General features: G+C 53.2%; 1 protein-coding gene across 1 annotated transcript; it reads left to right on the top strand.

Moving 5' to 3' along the window:
- Positions 1-12,691: 12,691 nt before the first annotated feature.
- Positions 12,692-13,648, top strand: LOC148051710 (olfactory receptor 14A16-like). Its single transcript, XM_087735406.1, has one exon. The coding sequence runs from the start codon at positions 12,692-12,694 to the stop codon at positions 13,646-13,648; it is 957 nt and encodes a 318-aa protein (XP_087591532.1).
- Positions 13,649-17,727: the final 4,079 nt, after the last annotated feature.

The following is a 17,727-nucleotide window of genomic DNA, read 5'->3' as shown; positions in this document are numbered from 1 at the left end:
TGAGTGAGTGGCTGGCTGGGGGCTTAGTGGCCACATTATGGACTTATTTCTGTTTTCATTAAAAGCAGTAACAGTACCATGCTCTAAAATTTCCTCTTCTTCTTGAGGATGATAAATTTAATTTCTTTCTTTTTATTTTTGTCATTCATTCTGAATTCACAAGATAGCTGTAACTTAAGAGTATTTAGATTCTGGCATGAAATTTTTAGAACAGTGCTTTTTCTCTCATTGCTAACCCTTTCTTACCATTTCATGGTAATACCTTTCAGACAATGGTGCCCTTAATTCACTTCTGCTGTCTGTCTTTCATCCTCCTTTCAAGTGTATCTCTGTGTGAGAAGTTTATGGTTTTACCAAAAAATGTCAAGGGGCAGATACCAAACTGGGCAAAAGCACAAAGCAGGCCAAATTTTTATGTGATGGACACTGACACAACACCATTATCTTCATTTTGGATCTCTGAAGACCTAAGCCTTCCACAGAGTGCCTGGAAGGTCTGGAGTGCCTCCATCTGCCCTGTCCGTCAGCATCAAAGGTGAAATTACTCCAGTAAGAGGTGTTGTTTTCATTCTTCTCCAGCCTAAACCACCACATGGGTCAGGAGATATTCCAGGACTTCTCAAGGGGCATCATATTCCTCTGGACCAAAAAGTGGAATCTCAGGGGTCATGGCACGCCAATACTTGTGTTCAGGGATCTGCTCAAATGACCCCTCTCCATTTCTGTAACAGTGCTTGAGTTTGCTCAAGGAACCCTTGAATGAATCCCCATCCACTGCTGGTTGTCGTCCTCCACAGGAGGAGAAAAACAGGGGCATCCCCTCAACACAGGGAGCATCCCCCAGACTCATCCTCTCTGCCCATCTCTCCAGCAGAGCGTGTTTTCCTCCACTGCAGAACCCCACATGAGCAAGCTGTCCCACCACATCTCATTTCATCCCAAACCATCACCGTTGTGTGACAAGCCACGGGGGTCCAGCTCCTCCTGCCTGCGATCCACCTCCTCCTGGCTGTGCACGGTTTGGCCGCAGCAGCTCAGCTGTGGCACCAGGGTGGAGCACAGACCAGGGAAACCTGAGCAGTGATCCTGACCAGAAGACCACGGTACAGCCAGCTGGGCTGCGCTGCATGTAAAGCCTGGCCTTCACGCTTGTGCTGTGCTGCACAGATCCCTTGGCCGCAGGACAACCTCAGCAGCTCATTGACCCAAGGGGCCTGCAGGCAGCTCCCACTCAGTACCAGCCCTTACACCTCCTGTGAGGCCTTGCCTGCACCTAACAGTGCAGCAGGGAGTTCACATGAGAACATCCTTGCTCTTTGACTGTAGAGATGAGGAAAAGAGTTGTTTTCTTGTAAGAAAATCCAAGAGCAGCTTGAATGACTCCTTTGGCATGTTCTCCTCTTCTCCTTCCCACCCTTCTTCTTACTGTTACACTCACTGGTGTGGGGGGTGAGGATTCAAGTGCAGCTCAGACACCAACGCTGCGTGTGCTGTCATGCACATAAGGCCATGGAGGAAAAGCATCCAGCTCGCACCTTGTTCACCTGTGGGGCTCTGGGTACTGCAGTGTGTGCGGCTGGCACTCATCTCACCCTCCCTTCAGGACGTAACAAATTCAGGACAGTTGACTCTGTCCTTGGGAGGTCCTGCTGGGCTGCAGGCTGCCCTCCCGTAGGGCACAGCTCTCCCAGGGCATCTCCGTGTTTTGCAGGAGCCCCATGGAGAAGACACCTCAGTGCTAAGGCCATTGAGATGCTGCTGGGTGGCTGCATGTGGGCAGCTGTAATGAGCCCTCTGTGTCCCTGGTTGGGAGGGCAGAGCTGAGATCCTCCTCAGGTACGATGAGATGGGGTGAGGGGTTTGGAGATCTGCACTGCATGTGAAACTGGATTCCTCTGCTCCCAGCACTGGCGTCTTTCTTTTGGGGGGAACACCCGAGTGCGATAGTTCTCCAGGTGGAAGAGCTGCCAGCACAGGGCAGCTGAGAGCAGGGCTGATGGACAGAGCGGCTGTCCTCACTCTGCACTAAGGGACAGTCCCTGTGCCCAATCTCAGCACCCACAAGGTTTCCCTTGCAGTGCAGCAGAAATGCCAGGCATTGCTGCATTCCAACCACTCCTCAGCTGTGCTGGGGCAACTAGAGCAGAAGGCACAACCCAAACTGCCCACAGCTCTGCTCTGCAGTCAGGTGAATTGGGAGTGACAATGCTGAAAAGCTTTTTGATATCAGGATTGGATTTAATCTGAGATCAGCCCGTGTACCTGTTTACCTACTGGTGTAGGGCAGGACTGGCCCCTGCAGAGCCCGCAGCAGAGCCTGCTGCTCCCTGGGGCACCCTCAGCCAGCACCAACCACAGCTCACCAAAGCTCTTCCCGAAAAGTGAAAGGCAGTTTGGAGGGGCTTCCATAAGAAAGTGAGTAGATTTTCCTGAAAGCAGTCAGCCCTAACTTCTCCCTTCCTTTACCTCCTTGAACAGATCCCCATTCTCAGAGGGACACAATGTCCAACACCAGCTCCATCACCCACTTCCTCCTCCTGGCATTCACAGACACACAGGAGCTGCAGCTCTTGCACTTCTGGCTCTTCCTGGGCATCTACCTGGCTGCCCTCCTGGGCAATGGCCTCATCATCACCATCATAGCCTGTGACCACCGCCTCCACACCCCCATGTACTTCTTCCTCCTCAACCTCTCTGTTCTTGACCTGGGCTCCATCTCCACCACTGTCCCAAAAGCCATGGCCAGTTCCCTTTGGAACAACAGGGCCGTCTCGTACTTGGGATGTGCTGCCGAAGTCTTTATGTTTGTCATTTTGATGTCAGCAGAATTGTATCTCCTCACCATCATGGCCTATGACGGCTATGTTGCCATCTGCAAACCCCTGCACTACGGGACCCTCCTGGGCAGCAGAGCTTGTGTCCACATGGCAGCAGCTGCCTGGGGCACTGGGTTCCTTTATGCTCTCCTGCACACTGCCAATACATTTTCCATACCCCTCTGCCAAGGCAATGCTGTGGACCAGTTCTTCTGTGAAATCCCCCACATCCTCAAGCTCTCCTGCTCACACTCCTACCTCAGGGAAGTTGGGCTTCTTGTGGTTAGTGTCTTTGTGGGCTTTGGGATGTTTTGTTTTCATTGTGGTGTCCTATGTGCAGATCTTCAGGGCTGTGCTGAGGATCCCCTCTGAGCAGGGACGCCACAAAGCCTTTTCCACGTGCCTCCCTCACCTGGCCGTGGTCTCTGTGTTTTTTAGCACTGTAGTGTTCGCCCACTTGAAGCCCCCCTCCATCTCCTCCCCTTTGCTGGACCTGGTGGTGGCAGTGCTGTAGTCAGTGGTGCCTCCAGCAGTAAACCCCCTCACCTACAGCATGAGGAACCAGGACCTCAAGGATGCCTTATGGAAACTGATCCAATGGGTGCTGTTTCACTGACAATAACCTGCCTCCCCTCCTCTCCACATTTCCTAGAGTTTATCTTAGGCCATGAGTCTGCTTTTTTCTCTTGTAATCATTCTATTTAGAGATAATTTTCTGGGTTCCTACTCCTGTGGAGGTTTGATCCTGTTGTGTCTGGCCTGTCAGATAGGAGCTCTTCAATTAAAGGGCATCTCTTGGGTGCAATGCCAAGAAAATGTCCAAGGAACGGGTCTTTTAAAATTTTTATTCTCCTTTTGTTCTCAGTTGTTTTGGGACTAAACTCATGGTAATGTTGGGTTACAATGGATCAAAAGTTCTGCTTTTAAAGGCTCTCTTCTTGGTGTCTAATGGCAGGGGAGATGGTCCATCAGCTCCCCATTATCTCCTCAGGTTGCTTCATGCATGACAGGACAGATGGCATGTACCCGACTCTGTGTAAATGAATTTGGAGGGGTCAGGAGAGGATGGGACTCACCACGTGCCCTGGGGTTGGAATGAATGGAGACTCAGAAGGTGAAACACCCTCAGAGGTGAAGTCTCCCAGAAGTAAAGCGATAAATCGAGGAATACACACTACAGCACTAAATCGAGGACTCTGCAGTTTCATGGGGTTCACTGGGAACCCGAAAGACACTGGGAAGGGAGAGTGGAGAGCTGCAGGAGCTGCCTGAAGACCCCCAGGGCCAGCACTCTGGTGCTGTCCTGGGGAGTGGGGCTGGTGGCAGCAGAGGAGGGAGCAAGTTCAGTGAGGCTTGAGGATCACCTACAAGATGAATTCAGGAGAGCAGCGAGTGCCTAGCCTCTGTTTCATCATGGCCTTGTGGCCAGCATGAGCCGTGGGGCTGATGGGGAGCCTGAACCCCGCTGTCTGCCCCCCAGCAGCTGCTGTGGCCTTCAGAGGGGCTGGGGCTGTGGGGTGAGTGCCCAGAGCTCTGCAGCAGCCTGCGCTGGGCAGTGCCATGGAGCCAGCCCAGGCTGGGCTGCTCTGCTGGGCTGGGCTGGGCTGGGCTGGGGAGAGGGCAGGGGAGGTGGGGAGAGGTGGGGAGGGTCTGGGCTGGGCTGGAAAGAGCCCGGGAGAGAAAACCACCAGTGCAGAGCTAAGGTGTGTGAGTGTGCAGGGTAGCGGCAGCGAGCACTCCCAGTGCAGAGCCAGGTGTCATGGTGAAGGAAGCAAGGCATCCAAGGTGCAGAAGAGAGGGGCCTGGTCTGTGCCATGTTCCCTGAACACCCCAGGGAAGCTGCCCCAGGAAATTTGTCCCAGACCAGTTGCACCCACCAGCCATTTCCATCTCTGGCCATACACCCCAGCCTTCAGGAAGGACCTTTGCTGCATGGTCACCCCCATCCTCCTCTGGGGCTCAGTGACACCCAACTCCACTGCCATTAGTAATACAAAGGGAAGCAGGTTCTGACAGCCATTACACACCAAATCCCACAGCTCTTGCCACAGCTGGACTCTCAGCCAAGCCTCGTCTCAGACAGCTCCAGCTCAATCGGGTGCTTGTCTCGACCAATTTTGAAAATCTTCATTGACTGAGATTTTACCAGGTGGCCTGGGTCCTTGCTCTGGTGTTTGGCTCTGAGGGATTTCTGATAAACCCAGCTCTCTCAGCCTCTCCTTGTCCATTACCTGCTCCAGGCCCCAACCATCCTTCTGGCCACTGCAGGACTTGCTTCAGTCTGTCAGGATCTTCCTTGCGCTGCTGAGCCCCAGGCTGCACACAGCAGTCCTGCTGTGGTGGTCCTGTAGTGGGTTAGCCTTGGCCAGCAGCCAGACACCCACCCAGCTGCTCACTCGCACCCCCAGCTCAAAAGGACAAAGGGAGAAAATAAGGTGGACTAGCTCATGCGTCAAGATAAAGACAGGGAGATCACTTACTCATTACTGTCATGGGCAAAGAAGAGTTGACTTGGGGAAGATCAAGTGAATTTATTGCCAATTAAAAGAGATTGAGATAGAGAGAAAGCATAGTAAAAATATTCAAGACCATTTCCCCACCCCACTCCTTCTTCCCAGGCTCAAATTACTCCATTGCTCCCAATTCTTCTACCCACCCCAACCCCAAGAGGAGCTGGGGGGATGGTGAATGGGGGCTATGGTCAGCACAGACCATCTCTGCCACTCCTTCCTCCTCACACTGCTCCCCTGCTCCAGCGTGGGCCCTCTCCAGAGGATCCCACTGTGTTTGCCATCAAGGCTATGTGTTGTTCATTTCTTTCCATCTTACTTTTCTCCTTCACACTCACAGAATGACAGAGATGTTGAGATTGGAAGGGACCTCTGGAGTTCATCAAGTGCAACTCCCCAACTGCGACACGGTCAGCTAGAGCAGGTTGCTCAGGACCTTGTCTAGGTGGGTCTGGAATACCTCCATGGATGGAGGCTCCTCAGCCTCTGTGGGCTCCTCAGCCTCTGTGGGCAACCTGTGCCAGTGTTTCACTGCCCTCATCGAAAAAAAGTTCTTATATCTAGTCTGAATCTCCCCTCTTTTCGTTTAAAACTGATCTAGCTGAAGATGGCCCCAAACCATTCTATGCTTCTATGATTCTTTCTATGATTCTATGATAAGTAAGTACAGTGCTGGGATATCTTAGGTGACTGAGGAGCATTAGCTTTGAAAGCAGCTGGATGAGTTGCTTGGGGATTCACAGCTTTGGCAAATCCCCAGAAAACCACAGCTTTGTGTTTGAAGCAAAAGGCAGGGAGGACAAAAAGACATTTGTAAAGCCTAGGTACACAGTGAGGTGGGGAATCTGGGGGGTGGCCAAAGTCTGCAGGAGAACTGCTGCAGGCATGGGACAGCATGGGAGAGCCCGTGGTGGAGATGACTGAGGGCCTTGGTGGGGCTGGGACTTGCCCAACACAACCAAGGTCTCTCTCCTCTCAGCTATCAATATTGTCACTGCCACCAAGAGCCACACGGGGACACCATTTCCTTACAGCCCCATGGCCTCAGTGCTCCCCCACAGAGTCCATGCACTCCTAGGGTTGTCCTGCACTCGTCATCACACACCCCCACATCACACTGCTCCATCAAGAGCCCTGAGCAATGCATGAGGAAAAGGATCTCCCTTCCCCGGTGCCAGGGATCAGAGCTTGACCATCCTTCTGGATGAAACCCATCAAGGGCTGACATGGCAGCAGAGCCGCCTGCCCATTGCCTTTGTCACCTGGAACCAGTGCTGACCTCTTGCCAGTTTAAGGCAGACCCCAGGGAGCGGTACCTCCACCCCTGCTTCCCTTCATGGCTTCAGCTGTGATGGACCTCAGGGAGCCCACTGACACCCTCAGAGTCCTGGAGATTTTAATCACATTTTAAAGGCTTCTTCAGCGGCTTGTTCAATCTCCTTTCGGTAGCTGCAGTTCAGGAACTTGGCACCAGAGGGCTCATGGAAATGCAGATACCCTAACATGCCATGGCGCTCTGCAGTTTTCTTTAACGCCTCCCTTCTTGTGTGGTTCACTAAGGAGAGTTCAGGAGTATAGTCTAAATGAGAAGATGTCAAAAAGAAATAACATTTTAAAAAGATTTGTGCATTTTCATTATTTTTCTGCTTACAGAATAAACGATATAGACAATCTCCAAGCCATATTGATCCCGAGGGTCTCATGATGAAGTATGAACATGTGGGAAAAGCCAGACCCTTTCTGTCAGACACTCTAGAGACACTCTTCATCCCACCCACCCCACCCCAACCTGCCATTTCTCTCACCGGTCACCTAAAACTCACATCACTCATGTTAAAATGGAAGCTTTTCCCACTCAGGCTGGAGCTGAATGTCTCAGCCTCCATTTCCTTCTGCTTTCCTTGGAGAAGTGGCTGCACAGAGACACAGCATTTCTCTTACTTAACAAGAACAAAAACAAAAAAAGGAAGAGTGGTTCAGTGAAGAATAAAAAACATTCATCAGGTGTCCATGAAGTCCAGGTTGCCTCCACTAAATCCCACTTGTCCTTTGGAGGGGAAAATCTGCAGTGAGATTAGTAGGAAAGGACAGAGAGAAAGGCAATGAAGGAGCTGGCTACAGAGAGAGTCAGGAGACAGGAGCAGCAAGCTTTCAACTGCCTGAAGCTCCAAGCAGCACCTGGGTACTTGGGAGGGGTCTGAGGGAATGGAGAGTAACGGGAAGAAGAAAACCAGATGGACACTTAAAAAGGCATCTGTGCAGACAGCCTGCTGGAGAAGATGACTTGAGAAAGGGTCAGTTGAATCAGGACATGTGGGAATAGGTAGAAGATTAGTGAGATTCTGTACACTCCATACTGCACAGAACAGTGGTCAAGCAAGTGCCAGGAAGATCAAGGTTTCTTCTCCCAAGAGCTGTTAGCATCCTGGAGAGTTTCGTGATGGCAGCACAGGAAAACATTCTCTCTCTATGAAAAGTATTCAAACATTTCAGCTGATGAAAATATTCACATCCTACATAAATGTTGAGAAAGTTGCCTCATCTTTGCAGGCTGAGCTCAGTTCCTGACCACAAGCCTCCAGTGCCACTTCAGGAGGTCCTGGTGTGCCTGACACACTCACCTGGGACTGGGAGTGACCACAAGGGGCCGTGGGAGACCTGGACCCTCCAATGGAAACTGCAGATGGAGGGTGACACCAGGCATCTGTGCTCCTGTAACTCAACCCACCCTGGTTTCCAAAATTGTTCTTAAAAAAAGAAAAACAAACACTCCTATTTCTAAATTCCTCCTTCTGAAGTGAGTCTCTGCACCCTCCTCCTCTCTGCTTCCATTACCTGTTGAGTTTCCTCATGAGTTCCCTCTTCACCCAAGTTGGTCTTATCAGCTATGTACTCACCGCTGCTCTTTGTGGGTGATTCTCTCGTTGAAGACAAGCTGTACTGAGTTGTGCTGCCCCTCACTGCTGCCCACGGGATCCCCACTAAAAGCCCCCTCAACAGGCCAAAGTCTTCCCCTCTGAGGTCTGACCCCTACACTCTGCTCCTTTCCCTCCTCAGGCTGCTCAAGAGCTGCACCCCCCTTTTTCATGGTCACTACAGTCAAGGATGACCCTGGTTTTCAGGTCCCTGACCACTCTTCATGGTTTGCAAGGACCTGATCCAGGTGAGCATCATCTCTGTTGGTCCAGCTGGTGGCTTTGCAAAGAAATTGCTCCAACCCCCTCCAGAAACCTATTGGTCTGTTTTCACAGTGCTGTGTTCCCCCTCCAATGAATGTCAGGGTCATTAAGGTCCCCAGAAAGAGCCCCATGTCACTGACCTGGAGACCTCCTGGAGTTACTTAAATAAGAGCTTGTCCACCTCCTCCCCTTGATCACCCGTTCTTTATCTCCCATCACGATGTTGCCCTAACTGGCTGAGGTGTCCCACTGGGCCTCAGAAGTCACAGCTTGTGACCGACCTCGGGGCTCCAGCTCCTCCTGGCTGTTCCCAGTCAGAGGAGAGTGTTGCACATCTGGGCTGCAGCCCCCGAGTTGTGGCTCCAGGCCAACCTCAGCTTTGTCATGGTGAACAGGGACACCAAGCACCCAAGAGCCCATGTATGCAAAAGCTTTGCCGCATGGCAGAGACATGCTGGAGCGGATGGCAGACGGCATTGTAAGAAAGACTTGAGGTGCCCCAAAAGAGAGCAATGCCTGCTGTCCCCAAGGTCCGAGAGAAACAGGGCTGGGCTGGGCAGCCCTGGCAGGAGAGGGCATTGCTGTCTGCGGTGTCTCTGCAGCCCTGCAGGGCCTTTGGTGGAGAGAGGCACTGATCTCCTGGAAGGACAAGGTGCTGCCGAAAGCGTCCTTGGGTGTGGACATCCTGTCATCTGGGTACACTCAAAATTCACTGGGCTCTTTGAAGACTGTATCGTCAAGAGGGTGAGTAAAGGATGGGGCAGAGGAGAAGTAGAAGAAGCTGAGAACATAGGCCCACAAGTGGAGAGCCCAGTGCAATGTGCTTCTTATTCATGCGGTGCCTTGCATCTGCTGGATAGAGATGGGACAGGGCTGGCCTCACTGCAGGGCTGGCAATCAGTCACTTGCACACAAGCACTGAAGGAATCTGAGATGGTGCCTGGGGTGTCTGTCACGCACCCGCTCGGAGGGGACACGGCTTTCCTGCAGGTCCTGTGCTGTCCCTGCCAGCCACAGGCAGTTTTGGTGGAGAGCCTTGGTGTCTCACAGAGCCCTACAGGCCTGTGCTTGGCCATTCAATGAGCAGCTGCCCTGAATTAGGTTAGGCTCTGTGGGGCTGAGTGAGACAACTCATGTTACAGGCAATGGACAGCTAGTCAATACAGCTAAAGGAGGGGAGAAAGAGAAAGACTTCCCTCTGCCTCTGGCACAGAACTCCATTTGGTCAGCTGGACATCTCTCTAGGCGGCCCTGAACAGCGTGAGTAGGGACAGGGGGTGATGTCCTAAATGTGGGCATCTGCTGTCATTTCAGCTGGCATCCTCACCAGGCTGCAGGATGGTGCCCCCAGATGTTTCCCAGTCTCTCAGTACTGCTCCATTACCATGGACAACATCTGGCACCTCAGATGTCACCAGGTGTTTGTGTGTGAACTCCTGGTCTCCATCTCCATCAATGCCCATGGGACCACAGAAAAGGAGTGCAGGTGCCTATTTTTAGCTGACACCATGACTGAAGCAAGAGGAATCTCATGTCCTGTGGGTTTGTGGCAGGCACGGGAGGGAGCTGAGGTCCCTTCCAGCCCCAGGACTACAACTCCAGGAGGAGATGCCTCCATTGCCTCAGCAGATTGCCTTCTCTCAGCATGGGTAAAGGAGATGCCTCCCTGCCAGTGTCCAGGTGTCCTGTCTGATGATGGGCCAAGGAAGGGGGGTTCTCAGACCTAACTGTGTCTCGGAGAGGAGAAAGGGCACTGCTGCAAAGAAACGTCTCTGCAGAGGTGAGACAGGCAGCATCGGTGATTCCTTCAGTCTCTTCCCAAGGAGGTTCCTGGAGAGCCCCAGGGACACCTGGAGGTGGGGGGCAGAGCAAGTGATGTCTTGGGCAGGTCCCCTCCTCCTGGGCTGAGATGGGCTCCTGGGATGGAGGGAGCTCATAGGAAGCAGGCAGCAGTGCAGAGAGACAGCTCTGCCAAGGAGCAACTCCTCTGCCAAGCGTGGCAGGGCTCTGGAAAAAGAAGTAGGGCAGAGGGAGATTAAAGGCAGCCTGGAGTGGGAGGAGAGAGGAGAGCTGCAAGGGAAGAAACCTTTCCAGCCCTTGTCACGGTAAGTCTCTTGGTGCAGGGCAATGCAGCTGCCGTTCCTGGAAGGGTCTCATAAAGCGTTCATAGCCTACAGCCTACGGGCTCTGTGAGGAGGACTCCCAGCCCAGGGGCTCATGGTAGACAAGGGGGAAGGGGTGATGGCAGGGTGTGCAGCCAGAGCTGCCCAGGGCATTTCAGAGGGGACTTTTGCAGAGGAAGAGCAAGGCAGGGGATCCCTTGAAGGTAAAGACCTTTCCTGAGGCTGTGCTTTCAGTTTCCTGCTGTTTCAGGAAAAAGGGGAAAGACGCTGCTGCGTTTGGAGAGAGAGACTGAGAGTCCTGAGCTTCCACCCTGAGAAATCAGGAGGTCTGGTGGGAAGCAAGTCAACTGCTTCCATCCCCTCCTCTCCCTCCAGAGAGCACCAGCATCACCTTTGCTGGCCTCATCAGGGTTTGTCTGACCTGCACCTCACTGCCTGCAAACGGGGAGTACCTCTACAGAGTGCCTGGAACGGGGAGGTTTCTTCAGGTCAGAGCTGAGCAGACAGGAGTGGGTGATGGGGCCTGTGATCCCTGACAGGGAAAACTTGGAGGGAGAAAACAGTTCCCACCAGGGATAGCTCCAGGCTGCAAACACATGGGCAGGGTGTTGTAGGAAACTCCAACCAGCAATGTCATGGGAGGCAGACTTTGGAAAGCTCCCTGTCATCCCCTCCAGTGCAGACACCTTCCTCTGAGCAAGACCCCTGCTCTCGTCTCCCACCCAGCACAGCCTCTGCCCTCAAGGCTGTGTGGTCCAGGGCAGGAGGTGCCTCTGCTGCAGCCAGAGCTCTGGCACAGCAGAGGGGCATCTCCCCTGACATGGGGCCGCTTCCCTCTGCAGGGCAAAGGGGCTGTGAGTTGACTGCCCTGGGCTTTTGCTAACCGGGAGGTGCTGTGCCCTGCTGGGTGAGGAGAAGGCTTTCCTGAGTGCCCGGCCGCCTCTCCTCTCCTTGCTTCCCTTAGGAGGAGAGTCACAGGGTTTTTCTTTGTTCCTCCACCTGCTTGTGCTGCTCTTCTTCCTTCTCTTGGGCTCCCTGGCAGTAACGGTGGTGGTGTGGGGCAAAGGGTGGGGGTGCTGAGTGCCTGCTCTGGCCCTGACCTGGAGGGCGCTGCCCTGGAGGTGTTTCCATGGGACCAAGGTGCCCAAGCCCTCTCTTCATTTTCCAGGCTCGAGACACTGCAGTGAGTGCTTGGGCAATGAGACACTGCTTCCCTTAGCAGACATCACCTTCAGACACCTGATCAGGCTGGACAGGGAGTCCTGCGGGGCTGTGAGCATCACTCCAGAAGGGCACCGCTCTCCTGTAGGACCCTTGTGATGTCTGAGAGCACTTGATCAAAGCAGCATCCTTGTCCTGTCCTCTTCATCATACTCTGCAGAGCTGTGCTGGAAAGGAGAGGTGTTTTGAAATCTGCACCTTCAACAGGACCCCTCTGCTCCCAGAACAGACCAGTTTTTGTTTGGAACAACCTCTGCGAGCAGCCCTCCTGCAGCTGGGAGCGTTGCAAGCACAGAGCAGCTGGGCACCAGGCTGATGGACAGAGCAGCCCTCCTGGATGGGAGCACTGACACAGGTTTACACTGAGAGCAACGGGGCAACGGGGGAATTTTACCCTTTCCAAGAACATTTCCCAAGTGGGATGGGGGTGTCTGAATACTAAAACACAGTGTAATGAGGCACATTTGCTGCACCTCATCTCCCACCTTCCTCTGTGGAAGAAAGCGTCCTTTGGAGCTTTCACCCTGCGCTCTAGTGCAGCACAGGGAACTCCTCCCCAGGAACCCTCCCTCCAAACACCCTGGGCTGTTGCTGCCTCCATGGGTCATTGCTGTAAAGCAGGGCTGACCCTCAAGGAGCCCCTGGGGAGAGGGCACGGCTCTGCACAGCACACTCAGCCAGCAGAAAGCAGAGCTGAAGCCTCGGAGCTGCATAACACTCCCCCCAGAAAGAAAAGCTCCCTTAGGTATTTCACAATGAAGGAATCAAATTTTGCACAGAGAAGCTTCTCTGAATTTTTCTGTTTTGTCTCCTTTGGCTGTTTCCATGCTCAGAAGCAGCTGATGTCCAATGGCAACTCCATCACCCACTTCCTCCTCCTGGCATTCACAGACACACGGGAGCTGCAGCTCTTGCACTTCTGGCTCTTCCTGGCCATCTACCTGGCTGCCCTCCTCAGCAACGGCCTCATCATCACCACCGTAGCCTGCGACCACCGCTTCCACACCCCCATGTACTTCTTCCTCCTCAACCTCTCTGTTCTTGACCTGGGCTGCATCTCCACCACTCTCCCCAAATCCATGGCCAATTCCCTCTGGGACACCAGGGACATCTCCTACGCAGGATGTGCTTCACAAACCTTTGTGTTTGTCTTTTTGATGTCATCAGAGTTTTATCTCCTCACCATCATGGCCTATGACCGCTACATTGCCATCTGCAAACCCCTGCACTACGGGACCCTCCTGGGCAGCAGAGCTTGTGTCCACATGGCAGCAGCTGCCTGGGGCACTGGGTTTCTCCATGCTCTCCTGCACACTGCCAGTACATTTTCCATTCCCCTCTGCCACGGCAATGTTGTGGACCAGTTCTTCTGTGAAATCCCCCACATCCTCAAGCTCTCCTGCTCAGATGCCTACCTCAGGGAGCTGGGGCTTCTTATGGTTAGTCTCTTAGTAACATTCAGCTGTTTTGTTTTCATTGTGGTGTCCTACGTGCAGATCTTCAGGGCTGTGCTGAGGATCCCCTCACAGCAGGGACGCCACAAAGCCTTTTCCACGTGCCTCCCTCACCTGGCCGTGTTCTCCCTGTTTGTCAGCACTGGCATATTTGCCTACCTGAAGCCCCCCTCCATCTCCTCCCCATCCCTGGATCTGGTAACGGCAGTGCTGTACTCGGTGGTGCCTCCAGCAGTGAACCCCCTCATCTACAGCATGAGGAACCAGGAGCTCAAGTGTGCCGTGTGGAAACTGATAACTGGATGTTTTTCTGGAGCAATACACTGCCCATCGTCTTCTTCATAGCTGTTATAACGTAACTCATTACAGGCGCAGCCTGTCTTCTGTATTTTTTGGTGGTGGTGGTGGTTTTTTACTTGGGATAAAGTTGTTCCTTTTCTAATTCATTTTTTGCTTTTCTTTTCTGACTGAGTGGTAGTTTAAATGAGGAGCCATGCTCTCTGTGTGTTTAAACAAAATAAAGAGCACTTCAGTGACTATTTTTTTTACCTGAGATCCTTCCTCCAAGGCCTTTTTGGAGCTGTAGGGAGAGTTCCTTTATGCATGGATGGAAGGGAAAAGAGTCCCGGCATGGCAGCACTGCCAGGGAGCACCAGCACTTGGTCTTCAAGAGCTGTTCTCTTGCCACTTCCAGACTCTCTTCTTGATACCTTTCGTTGGTGTCAGCCCTGAGAGCTCTGGCAGCATTGTGACAGTCGTGCTGCGTGGTCGTCCTGTGACCGCAGGCAGGGACAGGCAATGGGCACTTCTGTGACAGAGCTGGCCTCCACAACAGCTATTCCATAAAGAAGGGTGATGATGTCCTCAGGGCAGTGTCTGAAGGCTCAGGTCTTCTTCCAAAGCTGCTGTCAAGAACAAGATCAAGAAAGTGCCCTAGTGAGGAAAACACCAGTGAACATCTAATGTGTGTGAGTGTGCAGGGCTGGGGCACACAGCAGTGTCCCTTGCACAGCCAGGCCTCCAGGGACAGAGTGGAAGGACCAGCACAGCAGGGTCTGGTCTGTGCCCGTGTTTGCCTGACACCCTGGGCAAGGTGCCCCAGGGCAATGGCCACAGACCAGCCCCTTGCAACCACCATTCCCGGCACTGGCCTCTCGCTCCAGCTCGGAGAGGTTCTTTGTCCCTCCATGGAAGGACACCGAATGACTAGGTCAGAAGTCCATGTTTGCATTGTACAGAGGAGATGTAAGCATGCACATCACGTATGTGAGCTGAGATGGTCCTGAGTGAGAACAAATGCCATCAGCTCTTCCTTGGGGTTCCATGAAGGCCTGTGGGACAGACACTGCCTTCAGGCCACTTCTCGCTGGGAGCAACATCCCATGGGAAACCTCCTGAATGCAGCAGTGGAATCTGCTTCCTTGAACTGAGGTCCCTGTGTCCATTCCTCATGACAAGGGGCATCGCAGATGAATGCACTGCAGGGCTATACACCGCAGGCAGTGGCAGCAGGAGGCCTGAGAGGCATTATGCCTGCTGCAGTGCCCTGCCTCTATGTGTATGAGGGAAAGACTGTGTCTCTGAACACTGCTGGGTGCATAAGGAGTCCACAAGGCCAGCTCAGATGTGGACGCCTGACAGAACCCTGCCCTTTCTGTCTGTGACTCCAGGAACAAACCCCCCTGGCCCAGGGAGACTCATCTCAGCTGCCTGGGACAGGCTCGTTGCAAATGCTCCTGGCTGCTCATGTCACCCTTTCTGGATTGTGCCCTCAAAGGTGTCAGAGCCATCAGAGAGGTTCTGGGGTCCTCGGAAAAGGCAGACACCAAACCTTTCTTCCAGAAGTGCAAGGAGGAGGACTGGGAGAGTTACAGGCTGGTCAGCGTAACCTCAGTCCCTGGGAAGAGGATGGGCCAAATACTGCTGCAGCCATTTCCAGGTACTTGTAGGACAAGAGAGGCATTGCTGAATCTGTGTGGGTAGGGGAAAGAGGGGGATGTTTTGTATGTGGGCCTTAGCAAGAGTTTTGACATGGTTTCGCATAATCTCTTTAGAGCCAGATTGGTGATACCTGGACTGAAGCAGTGGGTGATGTAGTGGGTGGGAAGGTGGCTGGTGGATCCAGCCCAAATGTCAGCAGTGGTAGAGTCCTGCTGGTGGCCACTTCCTAGTGGCATCCCTCAGTGCAAGCCCTGGGGCCAACACTCTGGAGTGTCTTCATTAACTGCCTGGATGATGTGCCGGAGTGCCTTTTCAGCTCCTTTGTGGATGATGCCAAACTGGGAAGAGCCCCTGAGCAACCTCATCTTGTTCACCCAGCCTCGAGCAGGATAGATGGACAAGGTGATGTTCAGGGGTCTCTTCCAAGCTGAGTTTTTCTAGGATTCAATGACTCTTTGCCTTGGAGAGCTTTTTGAAGACAGAATAGACAGAGGAAGAAGGAAAAAACAGAGAGACAGGGATTAGATAAAACTGATGAAACAAGCTTACTTTTATCTGTTCAAATACTGGGCCACAAGGAGGGTGAGGGCTGGGTATGGTATCATGTGGTCAAATGTGTCTCAGGAACTCATAATCCATTAGGAAGCCAATGGCTGTGAAGGGGGCTGTGAGGTCACTTCTGCCTCTGGAGGTGAGAGGCCAACAGCAGGAATGTGTCTGGGAAAGGCACTGTGAGGTCACTTCTTCCTGAAACAGCCGATAGGTCAGCCCTTGACTCATGGCTGGGATATGTGCTGCTAAACTCACCTCTGCCAGTGTCTCTGACAACTCCTCTGGAGCTGGGGGTGCAACCCCAGCACACAGGAGGTGTCAAGGAGCCACCAGCCCAGCTGCCACATGGAGGAGCAGGCACTCGTGGACCTTGGGGCTGCCCCTCACTGCCTCAGTGGGCAGATCCTTTCTGCCACCTTCACGTTGGGGCTGCTGCTTCCCTGGAGCCATGGCTGCGGACAACAGCAGGACCTGGTCTCTTCAGAGCAGTACTGCCAGCTCAGGGGCCTGTGGAGAGCACGGGGTGGGAACCAAGACAAGTTGGCCAGGGGAAAGGGATGTCCAGGGAAAAGAGCAAGGGAGCATTTCTGTGTCTGCAGGGGGGAATCCATGAGAAAGAGAAACCTCTTTCTGCAGGCATCCACTTGGGGCAGGCTGCTCTGTGCCCTGGCCAAGAATCCTGTGTTGGCTTGGGGAGGGGCCCTGGCAATGATGGGGCATGGTCAGTCTGTGGCATCTCCTGGACCACAGACCATGCTTCCTGCAGTTTCCCTAACCTCCCTTTCCTCATGCCAGGGTGAGCCTCCAGCCCTGGGGCTGATGGGGAGGCTGACCCTTCTCTGCTCCCTTCAGAGGGGCTGGGGCTGTGGGCTGCGGTGGGCACTGCCGTGGGGCCAGCCCAGGATGGGCTGCTCTACTGGAATGGGCTGGGCTGGGGAGAGGGCAGGGGAGATAGGAAGAGCCAGGAAAGGTCTGGTCCGGTCTGGAAAGTGCCCAGGACAGGACAACACCCATGTTAGCTGAGCTGTGTGACCAGTTCGTGGAAAACTGTCTTCCATGGGAGGCACCCCACGCTGGAGCAGGGGAAGAGTGTGAGGAGTCCTCTCCCTGAGGATGAAGGAGCAGCAGAGACAATGTGTGATGAACTGGCCACAACCCCCATTCCCTGTCCCCCTGCACCACTCATTGGGGAGGAGGTAGAGAAAATCAGGAGGGAAGCTGAGCCCAGGAAGAAGGAAAGGGTGGGGGGAAGGTGTTTCAAGATTGTTCTTATGTCTCATTATCTTACTCTGACTTTTGATTGGCAATAAACGAAATTAATTTCCTCAAGTTGAGTCTGTTGTGCCCATGACAGGAATTGATGGTGATCTCCCTGTCCTTATCTCGACCCACGAGCCTTTTGTTATATTTTTCCCCCCCTGTCTGGCTGAGGAGGGGGAGTGATAGAGTGGCTTGGTGGGCACCTGGCATCCAACCAGCATCACCCCACCACAGAAGTAGAACATTTCCTTCCCTTTAAATTGTTTCCTTAATTTCTTTGTTGCTTCTTTTTATTTTTTGACATTTTCTGAATTGTTCTGTCGTAATCAGGCCTATAGCATTAAAAACAGTATGGTTGTGTCTCACATGGAGTTCAGTGCCCTAAAACACTCCCTGCCCAGCACTGGCCTTGCCACTGCTCGCCCTTTCACACAGCCGGTCACGCTCTGAGGGGCTGAGCTCTCTCAACCGTTCCAGAGAAGAAGGGCGACCGTCTTCAGGGAAACGCTCTGTTTCTGCATGGCCAACATCTTTGTGTTACCAGCACTTCTGGAAGGAGTCCCTAAATCAGCAAGACACACTCTCTTCACATTCCCTCAGCGGTGCACGAATTGTCACTGTATTTTAGGTGCAGAAAGGGACAAGATTGTCCTGACCCAGCACCAAACTCC

This window comes from Nipponia nippon, unplaced genomic scaffold (genome assembly GCF_047370975.1).
Source record: "Nipponia nippon isolate SJK-2023a ecotype South Korea unplaced genomic scaffold, ASM4737097v1 scaffold_56, whole genome shotgun sequence".
Classification (NCBI taxonomy): domain Eukaryota; kingdom Metazoa; phylum Chordata; class Aves; order Pelecaniformes; family Threskiornithidae; genus Nipponia; species Nipponia nippon.
This window is presented reverse-complemented; position numbering and strand designations above follow the sequence as displayed.